This window comes from Ipomoea nil, unplaced genomic scaffold, assembly GCF_001879475.1.
Source record: "Ipomoea nil cultivar Tokyo-kokei standard unplaced genomic scaffold, Asagao_1.1 scaffold2580, whole genome shotgun sequence".
NCBI lineage: Eukaryota > Viridiplantae > Streptophyta > Magnoliopsida > Solanales > Convolvulaceae > Ipomoea > Ipomoea nil.
Genome location: NW_017619008.1, coordinates 509,958 through 530,038, shown reverse-complemented (window position 1 = coordinate 530,038; position 20,081 = coordinate 509,958). Strand labels below are relative to the sequence as shown.

General features: G+C 42.1%; 1 protein-coding gene across 1 annotated transcript; it reads right to left on the bottom strand.

Moving 5' to 3' along the window:
• Positions 1-884: 884 nt before the first annotated feature.
• On the bottom strand, positions 885-2,337 carry LOC109154007 (metacaspase-9-like). The gene is made up of 3 exons (XM_019301892.1): positions 2,209-2,337; positions 1,750-2,162; positions 885-1,666 (listed from the first exon to the last, which is right to left on the bottom strand). The coding sequence occupies exons 2-3, from the start codon at positions 2,096-2,098 to the stop codon at positions 1,080-1,082; spliced, it is 936 nt and encodes a 311-aa protein (XP_019157437.1). The 5' UTR covers positions 2,099-2,162; positions 2,209-2,337; the 3' UTR covers positions 885-1,079.
• Positions 2,338-20,081: the final 17,744 nt, after the last annotated feature.

The following is a 20,081-nucleotide window of genomic DNA, read 5'->3' as shown; positions in this document are numbered from 1 at the left end:
CGTTATATCGTGCACCAGGGCGAACAATGCATTGTGCGTCCCGCCCTGCCCAAAATGACGTTGTTTTGTTAAGTTGTGTTGGGAGTTGACGCGACGTAGTTTATGTGCACTCTGTTATAGAATTATGTACTTTCTATTATACAATTATGTACATTCGAAACATGTGATTTTTTAAGAGTTAAGAGTTTATGTGTGTTATGTTAAGAATTCATATGTATTATGTATTATGTTAGATTATGTGTATTATGTTAGGGGTTTATGTACATTCTATTATAAAATTATGTACATTCGAAACATGAGATTTTTTTTAAGAAGTTAACAGCAGACACGGAAAATGACTTAATTATTTTTCTACCTCAATTTTCAATGTCACTAGTATAAGTTTAGAGTTAATTCCATTTTTTGTCCTAGATTTATAGGTGGTTGTCCACTGTACTTTTAGTCCTTTTTTTTATTAAAACATCCACATTTGGTCCTAATATTATTGTGGCATGATTATTTTTAGTTATCCCTCAACGAAATTGTTGAAATGTCGTTAAATACAAATGCGTTTCGATCATTTTTATATAAAGTGAATTGACCTTCCTATATTTTTATGTTTATTTATTTGAAAAAAAAAAATCGTAAATGAAGACCAAAATGCGTTTGTATTTAACGACATTTCAACGATTTTGTTGACAGAGGACCAAAAATGGTCATGCTACAATAATACTAGGACCAAATGTGGATGTTTTAATAAAATTAAAATTAAAATAAAATTAAAAAAACTAAATATGGACCGCCAGTTATAAATCTAAGACCAAAAATGGAATAAACTCTTTAAGTTTACCATTGATGTTTATGCTGACCAGGTAGTAAAATTTAAGTAGTAGTAGTAATATTTGTTTATTCATTACAAATTTGTTAATGACAGTGGGAAGGGGAGATCACATAACCTCGCCTACAAGCATAACAACTATTTTTCAAACAATTACAAGTGGGTCTTATTCAAAACATCATACAAGAAAATTAAAGAGTTATGGTTAATTGAGAGCAATTAACATTATAACATATATATAAATATATAGATAAAATAGTAATTAGGTGAATTGGATGGGAAGCTTGGTTTCAGATTGGGCTAAGAATGGTGCAACAGCATTTTGATCACTACAATATAGGCAAGGGTGCTGTTTACCCAAATGCTTCATTTCCAGAGCCTTTCTTGCCATCAACACCAACTCTTTGTTGCTGAGAGGCTCCGAATGCTCTCTCAGCACACTCTGCACTGCATTGCTAAATGCACCATACGCTCTTCCCTCCGGCCTGTCTTCGACTATGTCCTGCGACACCTCGTCCGCCTGACACCCGCTCAGCAGAATCCCCTCATCCGCCTTCAGCGCCTGCCCGAAGATTAGGCGGCTCCCGCTGTCCCGCTGGTCTGCTGTATTAGTATTGTTAATGTTTATGTTGGTTAAGGATGAGAGGTGGTGCAGGAGTAGTGAGTGGAAAGGGATGAATTTAGAATGGGTTTTTGTAGATGGAGCAACGTTGATGGGCGCAGGGATATGCGCCGGCCCAATCTGCTCTTTCTCCTTGTCTATCAGCCCTCCACTATGACAGGAATCAGAGAGGATAGTGAAGATAGCGCCTTCCGCAACGCGGTTCACGATTTCCCTAAAGTCCGTGCCTGAATGTTCATGCATCATATCATATCAGATCATATCCAGACTAATCCGGTTATGCCACAATAGTACTAATTAAATAACTTACTAGTGATGAGATTGAAGTCGAGAGCAACAATGGCTTCTTCATGGTGATGGTGCTTGGAAATGAGCGTGCCATGGCCGCTAAAATGGAAGAACAGAACGTCCCCCGGCTGGGCCTCATCCACCATCCGCCCAAGCGCAGACTTGATGTTGGAGGCAGTGGGCATGACAGGGCTGCCTGGTTTGTCCATGATGAGTTGAATGCCACTACAATCAAACCCGAACCGCTTAATCAGCACATCTCTCATGGACAACACATCATTGTGGCATCCGTGCAGCTTGTACTGCGTCCCCTCATAATTGCACCCCACCAAAACCGCCACTTTCTTCCTCCCTGCACCACCTTTCTCCATTCCCCTCACCAACACGTACTAGGTATTTCAAGCTAAGAAACACGTACGTACGTATAACTAACAAAACGAGGTGATTTATGTATGTTCAATACTTCAATCAAATATAACAATGCTGTTGCTGACAAAGCTAGATTATATATGTTGGTTTTTCAGCCACGAGGTAATCGAACAGTGGGCCAACACAACCATAAAACAATTTAAAGGTGGAAAAAACAGAACAAATTGTAGAGTAATTGTAAGATAATTGAATTCTGAACTACCCCTTTCAATGTGTCCTAGGGTATTTATACAAGATTTACATGCCTTGAAAGGAAAGAAAATGAGAACAAATTTACTCTTAAGAAAGTTTCCTAAACTGCCATACTTCTTTCCTAGTATTGAAAAGGGAAATCTCGCTTAAAATCTGGAGGAAATCCTTGGACAATCTCCTCTAACCGCCTCTAGGCATGACACACGATCGGGTGCACCATCCCAACCGCCTATGTCGAGTGGCCAGCCGGGCCCAAACAGATCCAAGCCTCGGTGAGGAGCCTGGTTGTTTTGAGCCCCTCTAATATAATCATCTAATATAATCCTCTAATATATATATATATATATATATATATATATATATATATACCATGGTTGCAGTAGACGCTAGTCGGGCGCCAAAAAATCAGTGATAGACTTACAGTTTGACAATTTTAATGAGGCTATTTTCAACATTCATAAATGAAATAATGATAATTCATAAGTCATAACATCAAAACAATATTAAAATTTAGAAATACTCAAATACTTCAATCATCCAAAGATTCAAAGTATCGAACTAGTCTACGGGTGTATATATATATATGTCGTATTATATATATATATATATATATATATATATATATATATATATATATATATATATATATATATATATATATATATATATATATATATAATGAAAAAAATTAGCAAAGCCGAGCTGATCGGGTTAACTCGAATGGACGAGTTAACTCGGCTAAGTTAAACACTAGGTGGCTGCCTAGGCGGCCAAGTCGGCCGAATTAGGCGCTAGGCGGACGCTTAGGCGACCGGGCGCCTAGGGGGAAAATTGCCACGGTCTAGGAGCACCTATCGCCTAAGCGGACGCCTAGACCGATTTTTGCAACAGTGATATATACTTATAGATTTCAACTGAAATGCAAGCATGTCTTAACGTGTGGTTGGTGCGGCCGTACTATTAGTTATGTAAAAACGCACCAGTAGTGTTTGAAAAACGCACATCAATGAAATGTCACAATGCACCACAAAACGCACTACATACTCAAAAAAAATACACCATACCTCTCTACACCTAATTGTATGTTTCCGAACACTGTATTGTGCGTTTATGCGTACCTTATGGTGCAGTTTGGGGTGATGTGTACCTAATGGTGCGTTTTTTGGTGCATTGATGTATTTTTTTGTTGTGCATTTCCTAACACTCTTGGTGTATGTTTGCATACTTAATGGTGTGGCCGCACTGGAACCTGGCCCTATACATATATATATATATATATATATATATATATATATATATATATATATATATATATATATAGGGTCGCGATCTCATGCGAACGGTCGCCCAGGAGAGAACTACCAACCATCCAGCGCGCGCCACGTGTCCAGATCAACGAATTATTTTTTAAAAAATGATGCGGTGACATTTTCTTAAATAACTCGAACATCGGTGCATGTAAATGTGTTATAAGCGCAAGTAGTTGGTGCACCTTTCCAAGTAAAAAGGGCAGGCAAAATCACTTACAAGTGCATGCAATTGTGCCTTGTTAACATTCATGCAACTAGGTGCAACTACTTATAACTATAGGTGCACCTAGTTATAACGTCAGGTACACTTAGTTTTGATGTTCAGTATAAATTTTACTTGTACCTGTAATTCATTTTACCTGCACTTATAGTACATTTTACATGCACTGAGGTGCATTATATGAAATTGTTACTTGCTCTTTTAATAAATTTTACCCGCACTTCGATGTTCAATTATTTACGAAAATGTCACCGCGGTTTTTAAAAAAATCAGTGTTTCTCATCCCTTAAATCTAGACACGTGGCGCACGGTGATGGGTTTGTAATTCTCTCCTGGGTGCGTCGCTTGCACCAGATCGCGAGTATATATATATATATATATATATATATATATATATATATATATATATATATATATATATATATATATATATATATATGCGAACGAATCAGCACGCGACACGTGTCCAGATCTAATAACTTAAAAAAACGCGGTGACATTTTCGTAAATAATTGAACATCGATGTGCAAGTAAAATCACTTACAAGTGCATACTTTCACCTATAAGTGCATGTAATTTTGCCTTGTTAGCATTCACTTCCCGCAAACATTCATGCACCTGGATGTGCTTATAACTATAAGTCCAACTACTTATAACTATAGGTGCATATACTTTCACCTATAAGTGCATGTAATTTTGCCTTGTTAACATTCATTGATCTGAGTTCAGCGAGTAGTAATATACCCCTGAAAACCACCCGCAAACATTCATGCACCTAGGTGCAACTACTTATAACTATGTGTGCAACTACTTAGAACTATAGGTGCAACTACTTATAACTATATGTGCACTTAGTATTGATGCTCAGAGTAAATTTTTACTTGAACTTATAATACATTTTACATGCAGTTGTAATACATTTCACTTGCACATCGATGTTCAATTATTTATGAAAATGCCACCGCGCTTTTTAAAAAAAAATCAATGTTTCTCATTCATTAGATCTGGACATGTTGACGGACAGAATCCATTCCTATTTCGCGCCTAGGCGAAGCATTCGCACCCGAGTGCGATTCTATATATATATATATATATATATATATATATATATATATATATATATATATATATATATATATATATATATATATATATAAAAGACAAGAGTTTGGAGGATTCTTGAAGTTAAAACAAAGATGACGAAAACATACAAGCTATATATCCCGGATCGGCCGGAGAAGCAATGTATGGCCGGGTACTCATCTAAGTTTGTTAATACTAATAAAGTAAAGATTGGCAAAATGGAGTATCTTAGCTTGTTACCCAAGTGACGCAAATACGAAAATGACTCTTATGTTATCATCCTAGCTCAATGCTAGCTTCATAAGAAAAGTCCTTTATGCATTACAAATAAGTAATAATTTTAACATTTTTATATGAATTAGATCCATACATGATACACCTTTATATACACAAATTGTAATATTCTATACGAGATTGCAGACTTCAACATTTCACCTTTGGTTCGCAGATATTAGGTTGAAATGGAACACGAACCATTTCATTATCTAATTGCTTGCCTATATTCAGCTTTTCGTGTTACTTTTGAAACAAAGGAATAAAATATGTATAAATTTGTGGATATATAGATTAATTATGTACATAATTTTTGGACAAAAAAACAAAAAAGCTCGTCCGTTTTTTTTTTTTTACCCTACAACCAAAATAGGATTTTTCTATGATTTTAAAAAACTGTTACTATAGTTTTTATGCAGGCATAAGATCCATGAGAACACGCATTCAGAAAAAATTAAGAACCAATCTCAACCATACATATACACGTATCAAATCAATTTTTTTTTTTTTTAACTGCGGTGGCATTATTGTAATTATCGTCAACTTTACTATACAACTTTTAACATTATATTGTGCACTTCTAACAATATACAATGTATTTTTAGGTAACTTTCAAAAATATCAATAAATCTAAATTTTAAATATAAATCGTAAATGCTAAACCTTAAATAATAGTAGAAATGTAAACCCTTAAACCAAAAAACTCAGTCATAAACTCTAAAATTCAAACTCTAAGGGGCTGTTTCGTTCACGGAATGTTAGATTACGTTAGGGAATGTTAGATTGTTGGGAATATTAGATTACTGGGAATGTTAGATTCCTGTGTTTAGTTAAAATTGAGGTATGTAATATAATTATATTTGGTTTAGAGTTATACATACATACATACATACATACACACACACACACACACACACACACACACACACACATATATATATATATATATATATATATATATATATATAAATATATTCATATATTTTAATAAATTTAAATATTAAAATAAATAAATTAGATAACAGTATCTTGAACTTGAGAAACAAAATTATTTTATATTCTAACATTCTAACATTACGTTATGTTACTCTTGAGGGGGAGTGTTAGGACTTGTATTTACGGTAGACTAGGACTCTACTCTTATACATGATAGACTAGGATTCTACCGTTACTTATCTGATGTATATATCCTTTGTGTAACTCTTTTGGTATTCGTTCAATACAACAACATTCATCATATGAACCAAACATGAAAATGTTAGCTTTGAATTGTCACATTCCCTTGGTTATGTTATATAACCTGAACCAAATGCCCCCTAAGTGCACTGCAATTTCACAATCTACATAGTGCAATTTTTAATACTATAGAATGCACTTTTTAATAACATAAATTTGCATTTCTAGAAATTCCTAAGAAATGCATAGTATCCGCGTTTTTTTTTTTTTTTCTAAATTTGATTTGATTCGTTAAATTTTTCTAGATATAAGGTTGAAATTGGTTTTCAGTTTTCTCTTTGGAGATGTGTTCTCTTATGATCCTTCCCCCACCCCCCCTCCCCACACACATATCATTCAAATAATTAAGGGCAAGTACTCCTTGTAAAAAGTAAGGACTAATCTCAACTACCACATTTACAACTTCTTATCGAGTCTTGTGAACCTGACTGGGGTTATGTCGAACGTTTGGCGACTGACCACGAGGCCAAGCTCGATGAGTGAGAAAATAAACCTCTCATCAACGGTTAAGAATTTCAGTAAATACAAAAATACATGGTCAATTCTATAATTATGCAATTTTTTTTAAAGTTTACAATATTTATAAAATTAACCCTACTTTTTTCTCTTTATTTTTTAGTAATCCTCAACCGTTAATCTACTTTATAACTGAAATCAAGATGGAGAAAAAACCAGCACTCAGAATGAGAGTATATTGGCAAATAAATTCAAAATTATTATAAATTCAACTCCGAAAATCAAGCATAACATTTGCATTTTATCAAAACACAAGCCAATATTACCAAAATACCCCTATATAAATAAAAAGGAAAATAAATATGAAAAATAAGAAAATATCACATTCAAATACATACTAGGGATGACAATTCAACTCGATTCAGATTGAGAAATTTGGTCCCTGTCTCGACGAGGGGAGGGGGGACGAGGAACTTTTCGGCGAATGAGGGCGGGACTATGGAGATTTTAGCCAACCCTACCTAGGACGGGGATTGTTCCCCTAAATCGACCCCGACCCCGAATCCCATATATATATATATATATACATATATATATATATATATATATATATATACACTGTAATACACTAATATTTATATGTATTAATATATATTTATTTTGGACTTTTGATTTTTTTAATGTTATTATGTATTGATATTTGTTATTTTGGTTATGGACTTAAGATTTGAACAGTGTATATCCCAGTACCACAAATCTTCATAATCTGGTGCCACGGGTATTTTCAAAATTCGCTCGACATCCTCAGGTATGAAAATATCTGTTAGAATATCTTTATCCCAGGTTCCCGTCTGTTGATCCATCAGACCCATTACTTTTGCCTGTGCCAACTGGGGTGGTTTTTCTGTTAATACTTTCGGCCGACTTTCATCATGCAACCAAGGGTGATCCCATATCAATGTTGACTGTCCATTCCCAATTCTTCTCCTAACTCCCCCACAAATCAACTTCTGTGCTGCCAAAATACTTCTCCAACAAAAACTCGGGTTATTTCCCAAGCATGCATCATAGAAAGAGTTAGTGGGATAATACCTGGCTTTATAAACTCTTGAAACCAATGACTGTGGCTGTGTCAGGAACCGCCACCCTTGCTTTCCTAGCATAGCAAGGTTAAACGCTCGCAACTCCTTAAACCCCAATCCTCCATACTTCTTTGGGATACATAACTTATCCCATGCTTTCCAATGAATACCTTGATCATTCTTTGACCTCCACCAATATCGATTCATGGTTCGCTCAATGGCAGTGCATAGAGTGGCAGGTAGTAAAAAGACACTCATTGAGAAGGTAGGCATAGATTGAGCCACACTTTTCAATAACACCTCTTTCCCTGCCTGTGACAAGAGTTTTTTATTCCATGAGCTAATCCTTTGTCTTATCTTATCTTCAATATAAGAAAAAGCTGCCCTTCTATTCCGCCCACAAATGATGGAAGCCCTAAGTACTTTCCAAAATTCTGAGCCTGCACCACACCTAATATATTGGCAACCTCTTCCCGTGTTTCATATCTGGTATTTTTACTATAACAAATATTCGATTTGTGATAGTTGACAGCTTGGCCAGACATTTCCTCATATTTTTCCAAACAACATTTAATGACACCTGCTTCTTGGGCATTTGCTTTGAAAAAAGGCAAGCTATCATCAGCAAAACATAGGTGGGTAATAGAAGGTGCCCCTCTAGCAACTCTACATCCATGTATCTCTCCCTTCGCCTGTGCCTGTTGTAATAATAATGAAAGCCCTTCAGCACAAATAATAAACAAATAAGGCGACAGGGGATCACCTTGTCGTAAACCACGAGTCGGAATTATTTGCTCACTCCGTGAACCATTAACCAGCACACTATAAGACACAGTGGTCACACACATCATCAATAATTTCACCCATTTTTCATCAAAACCCAGCGCCATTAACATGTTTTGCAAAAAAGACCATTCCATACGGTCATAGGCCTTTGCCATATCCAGCTTTAGAGCCCCCCAACCTGTTAGTCCACATTGCTTCCTGTTTAAATAATGCCCAACTTCCGCAGTTATCAATATGTTATCTGTAATAAGTCTCTCAGAGATAAACGCACTTTGGGACTCAGATATAATATTCTCCATTAGTGGCTTCATTCTGGCAGTAATAACTTTGGCCATTATCCTATAAATGACATTACTCAAAGCAATTGGCCTATAGTTAGAAACCATCTCCGGGGTTTTCTTTTTCGGGATCAAAATAATATTTGTTTCATTCAGTTTACCAGGTAACGAGCCAGCATTCAGGCAATTCACAATATATGAAGAAACATCAGTTGTAACACCCCAGATTTCCAAGACTTTTTAAACTTATAATAAAGGTAGAATCTCATTAAATCCCAAGAAATATATACAAGCGTATGGGGTGCTATGCCACACCTGGGCTAGAGAACCCAAGTGCACAGGCTAACTAACTAATATCCTCAAAGCGTAATTACGTAACCGTGGCACGCAGGCCAAAAAGGAAAACTATCTACTTCTATATTCCAAGTTCTAGCGCGCTCCAGTGACTTAATCTTCTGTGCCTGAAAGCCAAATATATCTGTTCAGCGAGAGATGCTGGTAACCCACTCCAACGCGTTGAAATACAATACATATAGAGATATATATAGATATACGAAAACCATTTTGAGCATGAAGATATATCCTACGAACTCTAGCTTTAAAACCGGGAATGACTCGACAGATAAGGCCAGACACAAACGACAGTTATAACGAGCATATGCAGTTCACAACAGATAAGGCAGATAAGGCAAAGCATAACAATGATCATAACCCAACATGAACAATCCCCAATATAAATCCCATAGTCACATCCCCCAAGACACTCGTAATCACAACTCGTCCATGTCACAACACATAACACACTTTGTTGGCGCCACAGGACTAATCGCACGCCCATACATGAGGGTCAGCGCATATAGCTCTGACACGGCCCCGCAGCACCCTGCCCCGTATCGCAACACGGAGGGGTCGATCGCAACTGACCGATGAACCGCAGCTCATCATAGTGTTTGATCGCAACCAAACAGTGGACCGCAGCCCAAGAGGATGTCATCTGACCGCAGCCAGGAAAAAGGACGAACCGCAGCTCGTATAGAAACGTTTGATCGCAACCAAACGGTGGACCGCAGCCCAAGAGTATCAATTTGACCGCAGCCAGCTTCTGAACCGCAGCTCAGGATAACCAATCCGATCGCAACCGAATTTGGGTAACACACACATAACACATAGCAAGCACATGCAACCCACATTGCACATTAGGAAGGGGGAGAAAACGTATAACAAAACCTATGGTGATCCATCACATACTAAGAATAGTCCTAAGGGGTTCATACTCCTTCCACCTAGGTCAACGGGATACCAATTCAACTAGCATGCAATACAATAGACTCATAAACCTACGAACGGTACCCGAAACATCAAACTAGACATAGGCACGATAAACGGAGTCCGTTGGGACACCACGGGGAAAGGGGAAACATCAAACGGGGAAGCCGGGATCCCGGGTGGGATGAATTTCCAGCGGGTAGCCGGTGGGTAGGGGGCCACCCGCCGGCTGCCCGCCGGAGTGTACTGTTCCGGGCAGCGGGTCGCCGGCGGGCAGCTGCCCGCCCGCCGGCTACCCGCTGCCGGGCAGTGTTTTCTCGGCCGTGGGTAGGTGGCGGGTCCCCTACCCCCCCACTGACTCTTTTCACACAATAACGTCCCGGGAACCTTTGTGGAACCCGAAACCATGCTTAGACACTTTACAACGCAACTAATAATTAACACGTAGACAATTAACGGATCAAATACGAGAAACGACGGCACATAACCTATCATGCTTTTCTAATATAATCAACACCCAAACATGCGATTTCCCCACCCGATAATCCAAGAATAAGATCATACGATACAACCTAGGGTTCTAATCACTTTTATATCAACAAGTATACGGTTCGTCTTCTAATTACAAGATTCGGTAATAATAACACATAAACATCAAGAGCATCACACAATTATCAAGAACAACACATAATCATCAAGAACTCTATATAATCATCAAGAATTCCATAATCATCAAGAATCTCCCAATATCAAGATTATCAAGATCCCTCATGGGATCATCACATCAAACATCAATAATTATCATCATATCGCGCCAATCACAATAATATGGGGGAAACCCTAAGGGGGAATCATAGCTATGAAAATAGGTTTTGTTGAGACATGGGTTACCTCTTAGCCTTAATTAATTCCTTGGCTATGAAGGATCTTTCTTTAAGCTTCCTTGCTTTCTTGATTTCTCCTAAGGGGATTCTTGGAGCTCTTTTGGGGTGGTGGGGCGTTAGACTTGTGGGAGGAGTTCTATGTGCTTCCTAAGTTCCCTATTTATAGATCTAGGGATCTTATTTAGGGTCTAATCCTATTGGGATTAGGGGTTGGGTTTATATAGGAGGGCCCATGGGCTACGGTGGGCCTTTTTCCCTAATTAATCATTATAATTTATTCTTTCTCTTGGGCTATTAATTAATTAATTAATTGGTTTTAGGACTCGTAACATGGGGTGTTACACTCTCCCCCCCTTAACAGGAAGCTTCGTCCCCGAAGCTTGGCCCTTGGTGAAAAAGGTTTTCTCTTAGTTACCTGGAGTGAACAGTTCGGGATACCGCTCCTTCATCGTGTCCTTAAGTTCCCATGTTGCTTCCTCGGTCCCGTGGTTGGTCCAGAGGACTTTCACCATTTCTGTGACTCGGTTCCGGGTATTTCTTGTCTTGGTGTCCAGGATTCTTACGGGTTTCTCTTCGTATACTAGTGACTCGTCGAGGTCTATGGTCTCGTGTTGGAGTACGTGGCTCGGATCGTGTATGTATTTCTTTAGCTGAGATACGTGGAACACGTTGTGTACTCGTTCTAGTTCGATGGGTAAGGCGAGGCGGTAGGCCAAGTCCCCGATTTTCTCCACGATTTCGTAAGGACCGATGAATCGGGGGCTGAGTTTTCCTTTTCTTCCGAACCTCATTACTCCTCGTGTGGGAGAGATCCTTAGCCAGACCTTGTCCCCGAGGTTGAATTCGGCTTGTTTCCTCTTTAGGTCGGCGTAAGACTTCTGGCGGTCTTGGGCGGCCTTCATCCTTTCCTGGATGTGTTTGACCTTAGCTATGGTGTCTTGTAGGTATTGGGGGCCCAGTGTTACCGGGTTGACCATATCTTCCCAACATAATGGGGTTCTACATTTCTGACCATACAGTGCTTCGTAGGGCGCCATGCGAATGCTCGCGTGGTAGCTGTTGTTGTATGAGAACTCGATGAGGTCTAGGTGTTCTTCCCACGTCCCTTGGAAGTCTAGTGTGCAGGCTCTTAGCATGTCCTCGAGGGTTTGGATGGTTTTCTCGGTTTGGCCGTCTGTGGTGGGGTGAAAGGCTGTGCTTAGTTTTAGGTGCGTTCCCAATGCTGATTGTAGTGATTTACAGAATTGTGAGAGGAATCTGGAATCTCTATCGGACACAATGTTTCGGGGGACTCCGTGGTATTTCACCACTCGGTTTATGTAGGCTTGGGCTAGTTGCGTCATTGTCCAAGTTTCCTTCATGGCAATGAATCGTGCCGTTTTGGTCAGCCGATCCACTATGACCCAGATTTTGTCCTTGCCGGTTCTTGTTGGGGGTAACCCTCCGACGAAGTCCATGGATATGGAATCCCATTTTCCTTGTGGTATTTCAAGGGGTTGTACGAGCCCCTTGGGCTTGCATCGTTCAGCCTTTACTCTTTGGCAATTCAGGCACCTGGCCACGAAATCTGCGATTTCCTTCTTCATGTTTGGCCACCAAAACGTTCTCCTTACGTCTTGGTATAACTTGTCACCTCCCGGATGGACCGAGTACGGGGAGTTGTGTCCTTCCTCCAAGATCCGTTGTTTCAAGTGAGGGTGCGTTGAGGGTACACACCACCTTCCTTTGTAACGGAGGCTACCGTCCGGGCGTGCTTCGAAGGGGCCTTCCTTCCCTTGGGTTAGGTCGTGGCGGATCTTATCTAGTTCCGGGTCCTGGTGTTGCCCTGCTTTGATCTCCTCGAAGAGGGCGGGTATAGCTTGCGTGTTGAGTAGGTAGGCATTGGGGCGGGTTTGTCCTTGCTCTATTATTTCCAAGTGTAGTTTTTGGAAGTCCCTGTACAGTTGGTCCGGTAAGACCCACGTGGTGTTGAGGGAATGGTTCGTCTTTCGGCTTAGGGCGTCTGCAACGACATTGGCTTTTCCCTCGTGGTATTGGATGTCTAGGTCGTAGTCTTTTATGAGTTCTAGCCACCTTCGTTGTCTCATGTTTAGGTCCTTTTGGGTGAAGATGTACTTTAAGCTCTTATGGTCGGTGTAGATTTTGCATTGTACCCCATACAGGTAGTGCCTCCAGATTTTTAGTGCGAAAACGATAGCGGCTAGTTCGAGGTCATGGGTGGGGTAATTTTCTTCGTGGGTTTTGAGTTGTCTGGATGCGTATGCTATTACCTTCCCTTTTTGCATCAGCACGCATCCCAACCCTTTCTTGGATGCATCGCTGTAGACCTCGAATTCTTCCGTTCCAGAGGGGATGGCTAGCACGGGCGCCGTGGTCAACTTGTCCTTTAATTCTTGGAAGGCTGAGATGCAGTCGTTGTCCCATCGGAAGGGGGTTTCCTTTTTCATGAGCTTAATGAGGGGTTGGGCTATCTTGGTGAAGTCGGGTACAAACCTCCTGTAGTAACCGGCCAGGCCTAAGAAGCTTCGGACCTCCGAGAGTGAGCTTGGCGTGGTCCATTCTTTAACGGCGCGAATCTTATCGGTGTCCACCCTGATCCCTTCTTTGGTTATTACGTGGCCCAAGAAGGCTACGCTGTCCTGCCAGAATTCGCACTTGGAGAATTTAGCGTAAAGTTGGTTTTCTCTGAGGGTTTGTAGTGATATACGAAGGTGCTTCTCATGCTCTTCTTTATTTCGGGAGTAGACTAGGATGTCGTCGATGAATACAATGACGAAGTCATCCAGGTGAGGTCGGAATACTCGATTCATGTTGTCCATGAATATGGCGGGTGCGTTAGTGAGGCCGAAGGGCATTACGGTAAACTCGTAGTGGCCGTAACGTGTTCGGAAGGCCATTTTCTGGATGTCCGGTTTGGCCACTTGGATTTGATGATATCCGGATCTTAGGTCGATCTTCGAGAATACCCCTGCCCCCTTAAGTTGGTCGAATAAGTCATCTATCCGGGGAAGGGGGTACCTATTCTTTATTGTAACTTGGTTGAGTTCCCTGTAGTCGATGCATAGGCGCATGCTCCCATCCTTTTTCTTAACGAATAGTACCGGTGCTCCCCATGGGGAGGTGCTGGGTCGGATATAACCCTTATCTAGTAGTTCCTGGAGTTGCGTTTTCAGTTCTTTCATTTCCTTTGGTGCTAGTTTGTAGGGTGGTTTAGAAATCGGGGCGGCGCCCGGTGTGAGGTCTATGGTGAACTCGACTTCTCTGGCCGGGGGTGCCCCGGGAATTTCGTCCGGAAAGACGTCGGTGAACTCGTTTACCACTGGGATGTCTCGTGGTTCGAGTATTTTGGCGTTGAGGTCTTCGACTGAGCATAAGAAGGCCTCGTTTCCTTGGCCCAGATACTTCTTAATTTTCATCATGTTTACAAGCTTGATCCCCGGATCCTGGCGGATACTGCGGTATGACACCCTCTTTCCGTTTAGTCCTCGTAGGACCACTTTCTGCTCTCCGCACAAGATTTGCGCTTGGAATTTCCCTAGCCAGTCCATGCCCAAGATTACTTGCATCCCATCCAGTTGGAACTGGATTAGGTTGCTGGGAAATTCCACCCCTTGAATGGTGATTATCACATGTTCGTACATGCGATCACATTTTATGATCTCGCCTGAGGCCACATTGACTTGGAGCCGGACCTTGGTGCTGGCGTTAAGGTCGAGCTGGGCGGCGAATTCGGTTGCTATAAATGAGTTGGTAGCCCCCGAGTCAAATAGTATGGTGGCTGGGGTGGCGTGCACTAGGAAAGTTCCGGAGACTATGTTGCTATCTCCGACCCTGGCCTTGCTTAGGGTGAGGATCCTCCCCCGGGCAGTCGGCGTGATGGCCCGGCCCAATGGGGTGGTTTTGGGGTTTTTAGGCTCTTTGGTGGGAATTGGGCGACTTCTTTTGGGCTTCCTTTTATACCCCAGTTGTGTCCCTTGGGGCGGGTTCGTTACCTGTTGTAGTTGACACGCCTTGGTGTAGGCTTCTCCGAGGGTCTTTGGTTCTTGGGCGGCCAAGGCCCTCTGGTTTTCGGGGTTAAGGCCTGCTAAGAATCTCCTGACTTTGATCCCCTCGGTGGATACTAGCTCGGGGGCGAGGCGAGCCAGTTGGCAGAATCGTTGGTAGTATTCTGAGACTGGGGCTGCCCCTTGTCTTAGATGGAGGAATTCCTCACGTGTGGCGGCTTTCAGGTGGTTGGGGTAGAACCGTTCTCGTAACCGTGTTTTTAGGCCTTCCCAGTCGAATCCGGGGTCGTGTTCGTACGTAGGTCCCTCACGGGCCCACCAGATGTCGGCCTCGTGTCTGAAGTAGAAGGAGGCTATCCCGACTTGGCGGTGTTCGGGGCATTGGGTTTCCCTGAATACCCTGTCGAAGGTCTCAATCCATTCCTCGAGGATCGTGGGGTCTCCGTCTCCCGAGAAGGTGGGCGGTTGATGTGCCGAGACTTGGTGGTGGATTTCCAAGTTCTCGTTCGTTGGTAGGGGCTGGGGACTGACAGAGCTTAGTGCCTGGGCGATTTGGGCCAGGCGTTGTAGATTCTGAGTCAGGAGTTCCTGAGTAGGGCGTCTCGGTGTTCCTATCTGTTTCTTCTTAGGTGCCATCCTGGTGGATAAAGGTTGATATTATTTTGTGTTTTCACCTTGATGTAATAAGCGGAGAAGAGTTTCTTAATATTAGAGAGGGGTGAAGTGAGGGGAGGTGATGTGTAGGTTTCTCAATCTCACCGCGCGTCCTAAGATTCCTGAGGCCTATGTTCTTAAGCATCTAGAGTTCAAGCCTAATGTCCTAAAGTCCGGTCCTACGAGTCTTTTCCTAGGGTCAAACTTAGGCTCTGATATCAACTGTAACACCCCAGATTTCCAAGACTTTTTAAACTTATAATAAAGGTAGAATCTCATTAAATCCCAAGAAATATATACAAGCGTATGGGGTGCTATGCCACACCTGGGCTAGAGAACCCAAGTGCACAGGCTAACTAACTAATATCCTCAAAGCGTAATTACGTAACCGTGGCACGCAGGCCAAAAAGGAAAACTATCTACTTCTATATTCCAAGTTCTAGCGCGCTCCAGTGACTTAATCTTCTGTGCCTGAAAGCCAAATATATCTGTTCAGCGAGAGATGCTGGTAACCCACTCCAACGCGTTGAAATACAATACATATAGAGATATATATAGATATACGAAAACCATTTTGAGCATGAAGATATATCCTACGAACTCTAGCTTTAAAACCGGGAATGACTCGACAGATAAGGCCAGACACAAACGACAGTTATAACGAGCATATGTAGTTCACAACAGATAAGGCAGATAAGGCAAAGCATAACAATGATCATAACCCAACATGAACAATCCCCAATATAAATCCATAGTCACATCCCCCAAGACACTCGTAATCACAACTCGTCCATGTCACAACACATAACACACTTTGTTGGCGCCACAGGACCAATCGCACGCCCATACATGAGGGTCAGCGCATATAGCTCTGACACGGCCCCGCAGCACCCTGCCCCGTATCGCAACACGGAGGGGTCGATCGCAACCGACCGATGAACCGCAGTTCACCATAGTGTTTGATCGCAACCAAACAGTGGACCGCAGCCCAAGAGGATGTCATATGACCGCAGCCAGGAAAAAGGACGAACCGCAGCTCGTATAGAAACGTTTGATCGCAACCAAACGGTGGACCGCAGCCCAAGAGTATCAATCTGACCGCAGCCAGCTTCTGAACCGCAGCTCAGGATAACCAATCCGATCGCAACCGAATTGGGGTAACACACACATAACACATAGCAAGCACATGCAACCCACATTGCACATTAGGAAGGGGGAGAAAACGTATAACAAAACCTATGGTGATCCATCACATACTAAGAATAGTCCTAAGGGGTTCATACTCCTTCCACCTAGGTCAACGGGATACCAATTCAACTAGCATGCAATACAATAGACTCATAAACCTACGAACGGTACCCGAAACATCAAACTAGACATAGGCACGATAAACGGAGTCCGTTGGGACACCACGGGGAAAGGGGAAACATCAAACGGGGAAGCCGGGATCCCGGGTGGGATGAATTTCCAGCGGGTAGCCGGTGGGTGGGGGGCCACCCGCCGGCTGCCCGCCGGAGTGTACTGTTCCGGGCAGCGGGTCGCCGGCGGGCAGCTGCCCGCCCACCGGCTACCCGCTGCCGGGCGGTGTTTTCTCGGCCGTGGGTAGGTGGCGGGTCCCCTACCCCCCCCACTGACTCTTTTCACACAATAACGTCCCGGGAACCTTTGTGGAACCCGAAACCATGCTTAGACACTTTACAACGCAACTAATAATTAACACGTAGACAATTAACGGATCAAATACGAGAAACGACGGCACATAACCTATCATGCTTTTCTAATATAATCAACACCCAAATATGCGATTTCCCCACCCGATAATCCAAGAATAAGATCATACGATACAACCTAGGGTTCTAATCACTTTTATATCAACAAGTATACGGTTCGTCTTCTAATTACAAGATTCGGTAATAATAACACATAAACATCAAGAGCATCACACAATTATCAAGAACAACACATAATCATCAAGAACTCTATATAATCATCAAGAATTCCATAATCATCAAGAATCTCCCAATATCAAGATTATCAAGATCCCTCATGGGATCATCACATCAAACATCAATAATTATCATCATATCTCGCCAATCACAATAATATGGGGGAAACCCTAAGGGGGAATCATAGCTATGAAAATAGGTTTTGTTGAGACATGGGTTACCTCTTAGCCTTAATTAATTCCTTGGCTGTGAAGGATCTTTCTTTAAGCTTCCTTGCTTTCTTGATTTCTCCTAAGAGGATTCTTGGAGCTCTTTTAGGGTGGTGGGGCATTAGACTTGTGGGAGGAGTTCTATGTGCTTCCTAAGTTCCCTATTTATAGATCTAGGGATCTTATTTAGGGTATAATCCTATTGGGATTAGGGGTTGGGTTTATATAGGAGGGCCCATGGGCTACGGTGGGCCTTTTTCCCTAATTAATCATTATAATTTATTCTTTCTCTTGGGCTATTAATTAATTAATTAATTGGTTTTAGGACTCGTAACACGGGGTGTTACATCAGTCCCCACCACATCCCAGAAGTGCTGATAGAATCCAGGATTCATCCCATCTGGGCCTGGTGCTTTATCAGGATACATTGAGAACAATTTAGATTTTACCTCACTCTCTTCAAAAGGGCACAATAGCCCCTCATTCTGTATAGCCGTTACTCGTGGTTGTATACCCTCAAAGAAAGCATTATTAACTGTAGGAGAACTTGAGTGAAAAATACCACGATAATAATCCAAGATAATATTTCTCATGGCATCCCCCTCAATCCAATCCCCATTATCATTCATAATTTTAGTAATAGCATTCTTTTTCTTACGATGAGAAGCATACCTGTGGTAAAATCTGGTGTTTGCATCCGCATCCTTGAGCCAATGCTGTTTGGCCCTCTGTCTCCAATAAGTATCCTCCTGCAATTCAACACGTGTCAAGCATTCTTCCAATCTCTGAAACTCAGCTAGAGACACTGGATCCGTACACCCTCTGAGGCGCAATTGTTCTTTTCGCAAGCACAATATTTTTTCACCAAACTTGTGGAATCGGTCTCCACCCCAGCGTGTTAATCGGTCACCACATAATGTGACACACTCCTGCAATCCCCTACTTCTCCCTTCACCCCATGATTTTTCCACCACCGCTCAACATCCTTCATCATGTAGCCATGCCATCTCAAATCTAAACCCTCTTCTCAAGCCACCCCTCCTTTCCCGAAGATTGAGAATCCCAAGGAAAAGAGCTGAGTGATCTGATTTTCTGGTTAGAATATTCTGCACACTTGCATCGGCTATCAACTCTCTCCAATCCTGAGTGGCCAATACCTTATCCAATCTTTCCTCAATCCAGTTTGGTGTTCCCTTTCCCTTCTCCCAAGTAAAGGGATATCCAGACATCGGTAATTGTGTCAAGCCACACTCTTCAATTGTCTCTCCAAAACCCCGTAACAAGCTATCCGGATGGGGATTTCCACCTCGCTTCTCATACTGATATAAGAGATCATTAAAATCTCCAATGATTACCCATGGTAGATCAGATTTTCCTGCTAATGAACGAATAAGATTCCACGATTCCCTTCTCTGTGGACGTTTCGAGAAGCCATAGAAACCAGTCATCCTCCATTTATCAAATCCCGGCATACTCACTTCAATGTCTATATGATTATCAGAATAACCTATTAAATTCGCTGTATCATTTGTCCTCCATAACAATGCCAAGCCTCCACTCAAACCAGAATTATCAACATTAAACAGACCATCAAAACCAAGCTTAACCCGAAGACGTTCTGCATGGTCCCGGTTAACCTTGGTCTCTATTAGAAATACAAAGTCGGGTTTCTTACGGGACACCATGTCCTCAATTTCCCGAACTGTCCATGGATTACCCAAGCCACGGCAGTTCCAGCTCAAAGTACTCATTGGCTCGGGCGGGTCTGCACCGCAGTACCCGCCATCTGCAAGTTTTTTTGGACATCAGTCATTGCTACATCCCCCTCGACCTCCATTCCCCCACTCACCCGATTCCCCCTACCTCCCCCATCCATTCCCCTTCTCCTCTTCATTACTGCCTGCACAGCCCGTCCCCCTTCCACACCACCCTCCTCCTCCAAACCGCCCTCACCCTCCAAACTGCCGCCCCCTCCCTCATAACCCGTACCCCTCCTCACAGCAAGCGAGCCACTCCCCTTCGGCTTTCCCCCCAACGGCACCAACC